The sequence below is a fragment of the Equus quagga genome, chromosome 6, assembly GCF_021613505.1.
Source record: "Equus quagga isolate Etosha38 chromosome 6, UCLA_HA_Equagga_1.0, whole genome shotgun sequence".
Classification (NCBI taxonomy): Eukaryota; Metazoa; Chordata; class Mammalia; order Perissodactyla; family Equidae; genus Equus; species Equus quagga.
In genome coordinates, this window is record NC_060272.1 from 2,265,699 (window position 1) to 2,273,062 (window position 7,364).

The window sequence follows — 7,364 nt, forward strand, 5'->3', positions numbered from 1 at the left end:
GGGCGGGCCATAGGCAGCTTGCCTCTGTCTCTGGCGAGCAGAATGAATGTGGTCTTTCTTGAATTTCTGGTGTCATATCTAAAGACCTCCAAAGTGCTGTTCCTTCTCTTCTTGATGTTTAGCCACAAGGTCCAGTCAGTTTAAGTGGACCTGTGACTGTTAATTGATACAAGTCAGGGGTGGGAGGAGAGGAGAGGAGTCTAAAGATTGACTGGCTGTGAGCCCTCCCCCACTTGTCTGGGCAGCGTGAGCTGTGGACAACGGGGCAGGGAAGCCATCGCTCTGTGTCTGAGTGTCCTGGCCGGGCGGCCGCACCTGTTAATAGTGTTTTCCCAGGAACCCCCATTTAGGCTGGAATATTTGTGGCGAGACTGTTGTTTAAGAACAGTACCAAATCGTAAAAATAACTCTGACGCGAGGGTGGCAGCCGTCCTTCTCTGCACTGTGTCCAGGTGGTGTAGGCTGAGGCAGCGTCAGGGGCTGGGAGAGCTCTGGGAGAAGGAGGCGTGTGCGTGGCCTGGGGACGATGTTCTCTGTCCCGAGGCCGGCACGCAGGGGCAGCTTCCCTGCTGAAGAGTCGCACTGCAGAGGCCACCTGCCTGATGCGCATGCTCAGGTCCCCTCGCTCAGCCGGCTTCGCCATTTCACCTCGAACGTCACATCCTTGCTAATGGGAGAAGCAGCCCCACTCAAGAGTCGGCTTATTTTTTCTTTCCAGCAGTTTCTAAGGTTAATTTTATATTTCCAAAACTTAAAAAAACACTACAAACCAAAACTGCTCATTTCAACAAATATTAACCCAAATGAAATAACTTCCTTGGCTTTAAATTCTGGTTTATTATTTTCATTTTTTACTTTTGAGAAGACTGTGTGTATATTTTAAGCTGTCTATTTAGATCTGAAAAGTGGATTGAAAATTGCATTCTTTTTTAAAAAAATTCTTGGTTCAGAAACATATTCTGTGGTAAAAAAACAGATCTGTAGTTGTTAGAGTTCTCAAAAAATAAACATTGTATTCATGCTTTAGTGTGCTTTAAATTTTTTGGCTAAGTTAATTGTCGAGCTAATTTTGTAAGTCATATGCTATGCAGATTTTTTAAGTTATTCAAATATATGCAGCTACTGTTGAAAAAATACTTTTATATAAGTGGAAATTGTCTTTAGTTTTTAGTTTAAGCTGCATCCCGTCATCATTTAATTTTATTCATGCAATTCTAGTCATTTAAAGTAGATAGATGGTACAATCATTTTGGGCTCTAAAAATAATATACAGTTCAAAGACTATTGACAAATGAGATATTGGTTATTATATAATGTATACAAATCAGTGAGTCCTCCAAAGTTACTTTAAGATCATCAGTATTATTATAGATGGAATTCACTGTGATGGCTTTTCAGGTGAGAGCTCGTAGACCAGTGTTTCTCTTATCCTGAAGATCTGTCGTGTTAGGGGCACAGAACTGAATAGAAGTAATGAGAATGTTTTACTGACCCTTCTCCCTAAGCCCATGGCCACCGTTGTTCTCACTCATAGAGGAGAACAGAGTTGGAAGGATGTTTGTAATTTCATTCATTTAATTTATGCCATCAATTTTTCTTTGGTGAAAACATATGTATAAAAATGTGGTGTATAGTCCTTAAATGACCAAAGTTAAATTTTGTATGACGGGAGGAAAGTTTATCACACTTCATCATTATCTGAGCAGAGGAGCTTCAGGTTTTCTGTCTGCACCTTCTAAACCAGGAGAACGAACACATATGTTATGATGCTATGTTGGGGGCACACAGTCTGCCTGAGATTACTATACCTAGTTTGGTGAGGCCTTGCTGGGGTTCTTTCAGTAGATTTTACTATTTGATTTTCTGATAGAGAAATCACAAATTCCTTAATTTTGTTTCTAAACAGGAGATGGGGGGAGAGAGAAGTCTAATTTTCTAAGCTGTGAAAAATTGATGCATAAAATAAGTGATTTTGAAAAATAAATACTGTACAATAGCATTAGGACTATAGCAAAAGAAATGACTTTTAAAGGAAAAACGTCAGTCTTACTTCAGTAGGATTGTGATAAAAATGAAATATTTAACTCCCCAACACAGTATTTTTGTAGCAGTTTGCCTTTAGGCAAACTAAAATTCTGTAAACTTGAATTTTTATTTTACTTTAGGGAAATTAAATTTTTTCTTAATGATGAAGTGTTCTCAAAGAAGTTTCAATGATTTTTTTCCCCTAAAACCCAGAAAACTAGATTTTAAAAATAGAAGTATTTCCTGGACAAGTTATGATTTGTTGCTGTTTCTTTCATATATAGTAGAAAATTATAGTTCTCTCGTGGATGTATCTGAAATTTGCTCACTGGGGCACTGTGTAGCAGAGGATGCTTCAACTACCCATTTCGTAAGACTTTTCACAATGGTGTAACTTCTTCTTCCCTTAATTTTGAGTATAGACCCACAGGATGAAAATAAAATTGGAATTGATGGGATTCAGCAGTTCTGTGAGGATCTAAGCCTGGATCCCACCAGTGTCAGCGCTTTGGTTATAGCCTGGAAATTCAGGGCAGCGACTCAATGTGAATTTAGCAAAAAGGAGTTTGTGGATGGCATGACAGAGCTTGGGTGAGTAAATTGGTCTCAGTTAAATTTTTTCAGATTGGAAGATACTTTCCATGTTAATTGTTTTTCAACACCCTGTAAAATTAGTTTCATATCAATTCATGTTCTTTGTGTAGTTTACAAATTCTTACACATCTGCACTTTTAAGACTTTGTTTTCCTTTTAAATTCCAGTTAAAGTTTTACTTAATATTTTTATTCAGGTTAATCCCTTTTGTAACTTATTTTCTTCTTTTAAATTTTTTCCCTTGCAGTTCTGAAATGACAGTAGATCTCATGGTGTTTTTGTTTGTTTGTTTGTTTTCAGCCATCAATTTATTTCCTAATACTGTGTACTAAATGTATAATTTATTGTGTTGCTATATTAAACACTAATAAACTCATTTTATTTTATTTGCTTGTAACACTCTGTTCTACCTACTGGGTTGGGATAAAGGCTTCATTAATGACTTAAGATGTTTCTCACTTGGTCGGATAAGTCAGAGAAGTAAATGAAAGCACATAACATGTCTTTAACCATTAAGTTATTAAACTGTTTTTGAGGTGGTGTAAGAGCCAGCTTGCCTGACTTGCTGATATGCTGGTATTTCAGTGCTGACAACTTAAACTAGCTTATTTTTAGCTGCTGAAGGAGCTTGAAGGCCTAAGGCTAACGTGGTCTTACGGGATGTGCTTACAGCATCCCAGGGAAAATAGAGCACTTGTTGTTTCCACAAAACTGATGAATCTGTCACGTTTATCAGCCTCATCTGTTGAGGTGATAAACTCTACAAGAACTTCTTTATTTCTATTAATGTCTTATATTCCTGGTGGTTGTATAATACCACCCAAATGAAAGATATCAGTAGGACTTCGTGCTCTTTGCACCTGGGAGAGCCTGCAGGAGTCCCCAGTACTGTCAGAATGGAAAACACCTATTAACGAAGCCTTCACTTGGCATTGTACTACATTATCCCATCTGTTAAAATCTCCCCAAAATGGAGATTTTGGAAGTAAGTGCTTGTAGAAACACTTACTGGCATTTCTTAGACATTATCTAGAAATATGTTGTACAAGTAAATTTTTTAAATTCATGTCCATTATCCTATTAAGTGTCATAACTTAAAAAAAAACATGTTTTAAAGATTTTCAGAGTGAATCTTCCCAAAATGTGTTAGGTAATTTCATGCCGTCTTATATGGAGCACAGTCGTGCACCAAATAACGTTCCGGTCAATGGCAGACCGCATGTAGGACGGTGGTCCCATAAGATAAGTACCGTACAGCCTCAGTGTGTAGCAGGCTGAACCAGCTAGGTTTGTGTAAGTGCACTCTGTGATGTTTACATGGTGATGACGTCGCCTAACAACTCATTTCTCAGCACGTGTCCCATCATGAGGTGATGCATGACCGTACACAGAATGTAATTTAAGGTTACAAGTGGATGGCGTTAGTGGTACTGCTCTCCACATCTCACAGGGCACTGAAGGTAAAAGCATTGGTAAATATTGAAGTGCTGCAGACTGAAGTCTTGTTAACGTGTCAGGAAACCGTTGTAGAGATAACCTCAGTGCTTGGAGGGCTGTGAAGAACTATGTGCCTCTAGTCTAAGTATCACTCAACTTTTAAAAACACTTTGGCATTGTGTCTGCTCTATTATTTTTTCACACTTTTTCTGGGCTTCTACTTCTTAACAGTGATTAGAGGGCCTGCATTTAACAGTGAATCCTACATCCGTTCATTGAGGCGTGAGGATTCTTAAGTAAACTGAGCAAATTTATAAAACACTTTATCTTTGTAGAAATAAAGAAATTGACTGTATGTGTGGATCTGTTTCTGGATTCTCTGTTGCACTCCATGGGTCTTTTTATCTGTCCTTATTGCAACACCGCATAGTCTTGACTATTGTAACCTGAGAGTAAGTCTTGAATTGTCGTGAAGTCTTCCTACTTTGTTCATCTGTTTCGAGATCATTAGTCAATTTTTATTATTTAAATGGGGGAAAGAAGAGTCTTTTCAACAAACGATGCTGAAACAACTGGGTAAACATGAAACAAAAGTAACCTCCATCCCCACATACCATACATAAAAATTAATTTGGGCTAGATTATAGCCCTGTGCCAGAAACTTAAGACTGTAAAGTTCTAGAGAAAACATAGAAAATGTCCTTGCGACCTTGGGTTAAGCAACACTTTAGAGGAGACATAAAAAGCATTAGGCATAAAGGAAAAAATTGGACTTCATCAAAGTTAAAAACTTCTGCTTATCGAAAGATACTATTAAAATGAAAAAGATAAAACAGTAAGAGAAAATATTTGCTTTCTCTCTGTATATATTGTAATCACTATAAAAATAGAAGAATATATAATTTCTAAATAATAGAGTGGGGAATAAAGTAATAAATTCAATCCAAAAGAATGCAAGAAAAAAAAGAACACAAGGAAAAATTAATTTAAAGGCAGAATAGATGGAAAGCATGTGATAAAATTGAGGATTTAAACCCAAGTATACCAAGCATTTACATAATTACATTAAATATAAGTGAACTAAATGTTCACAATTATAGAGATAATGAGGGACATTTCATAATGATAAAAGGTTTATTTCACCAGGAAGGCAATAGTTTATTTAAAGAAAAAATAAATATTATAAAGGGAAAGATACAATTCTATGATCAAAGTGGAGAATTCTTACACATATCTTACCAACTGATAGAATGAGCAGATGAAAAATCAGTAAGGAAATAGAAGATTTGGACAACACAACAAATGGCCTAATGGGCATATTTAGAACATTGCCTTCAGTGTTGAAGAATACATATTCTTTTCAAAAAGACACATGGAACATTTATAAATATTGACCATAAACTGGGCGTAAAGTAAGTTGCAACAATTTCAAAGGATTGGAATGATACAGAGAATGTTTTCTGACTAGAATACAGTTAAGATAGGAACATAACAAAGATAACTAGATAGTTTGAAAGGTGTGTGGATATTGTATACCTCTGAATAACTCTTGGGTTGAGGACGGTTACAGAGGAAATTAGAAAATATTTTGAATGATGAAGAAAATACTACATAGGAAAACCTACAGGATTTAGCTTTTTAAGTGCATATTTTAGGAAGAAGAAAAGGTTGAAAATCAGTAAGCAAAGCATCCATCTCAAGAAGCAGGAAATTAAACTCAGAATGTAGAAGAAGGAATTAATTTTTTTTAAACAGGCAGTAATTCAATGAAATAGAAAAGAAGTTGTCAGTAGAAAGAATCCATAAAGCCAGAAACTTATTTGAAAAGATTCATAAAAGTAATAAATAGCAAACAACCAGTATAGAATGAAAAGAAGGACATCACTGTAGACCTTACAGACATGGAAAGATGACTGTGTTATAAACAGCTTTATACCAGTGAATTTGGAAACCTAAATGAAATGGAGAAATTCTTTTAAAAATACAACTTACTAAAATGCCTACATGAAGAAATGGTTCTTTAACTCTTGAAAAATTTGAACTCGTAATTTAAAAATCTTTTCCAAGAGAAAATTCGTGGCCAGGTTTGGCTCATAGTACATCATACCAAACTTTTAATGAAGAGAATAACACCAATTGTACACAGCCTTCTCCTGAGAAGAGAGGGAGAAACACTCCCTAGTTTGTTTTGAAGCCAGCACAACCTGGCTAACAAAACCTAGAAAGAACATTTTGAGAATGGAAAATTAGAGGCCACTGTCAGTCATCAGAATCAAAAGATGCATAAGATGAACGTAAGAAGCAAAAATCCTAAGCAGATTATTAGCAAACTAAATCCAGCCCTAAAAACAAATCAAATGAAAAACCAGGATAATTCATCATGACAAAATTTGTTATAGTCCAGGAATGCAAGATTTGTTTAACGTTACAAAGGCAATCAATGTAATTTATCAGTAATAAGAGGAGAGAGGGCAAGGAAGATTATCTCAGTGCGTAAAATGGGTTTGATAAAATTCAGTTCCATTCATGATTTTTTAAAAAAGAGAGAACTCATAGCAAACCAAGAATAAAAGGGACAGGCCTTAATCTGGCCCCAACCCCCACCCCCACCAGTTCTACAGCACTCAGTGTGCTTACTGGAACCTGCATGCTTGCCTCTGTTCAACATTGAGCAGGGGGTCGTAGCTAGTCCAATCTACAGGTAAAATATTAGGATCAAGAAGTGGGTTTAGCCAGATTGCAGGACTCAAGGTCAGCAAAACAAAAGTTGGTCAGATTTCAGAACACTGAATGCAACAATGCAACAAAATGGTGAATTATAAAAATATATGTCATTTTCAGTAGCGTCAAAAATACACAACACCTAAGATAAGTATACTTAAAGATGTGTGCTACCTTCATAGAGAAAATAAGCCACCAAGAGACAGCAAACCCAAGGAAATGGAGAAATATACTTCATTTATAGGTTGGAACGCTCAGCGTTTTATCCCTAAATTTATCTATACGTTTAGTGATCTCAGTCCAAACCCCACTAAGTAGTAGATTTATGAATGTGTAATTTGACAAGCAGATTTAAAGTTTGTATGAAAACAATGGTTGAGAGTAGCCAACAATTCATAAAGAAAAAGAAGAGGGCGGGGAGATTTGCTCCACCAGATAATCAGGACTTCTCAAGCTGCAGTGATTAAGACTACACGGTACTGAGTGTCGGAATAGTCCATAGACCAGGGGAACAGAGTGGGGAGCCTAGAAGAGTCCATGGACCAGGGGACAGAATGGGGAGCCTAGAAGAGTCCATGGACCAGGGG

General features: G+C 36.7%; 1 protein-coding gene across 9 annotated transcripts in view; it reads left to right on the forward strand.

Annotated features, from left to right (window-relative positions):
- The window catches only part of DCUN1D2 (defective in cullin neddylation 1 domain containing 2), a 33,658-nt gene that overhangs the window by 5,525 nt on the left and 20,769 nt on the right, over positions 1-7,364 (forward strand). For all 9 annotated transcript variants that reach the window (XR_006889070.1, XR_006889069.1, XR_006889071.1 and 6 more), the window contains exon 3: positions 2,448-2,616. Coding sequence is in view for 6 of the 9 variants with exons in the window: in XM_046664418.1 (XP_046520374.1) it covers positions 2,448-2,616 (169 nt within the window). In the remaining 3 variants the exon portion in view is untranslated. The remainder of the gene's footprint in view (positions 1-2,447; positions 2,617-7,364) is intronic.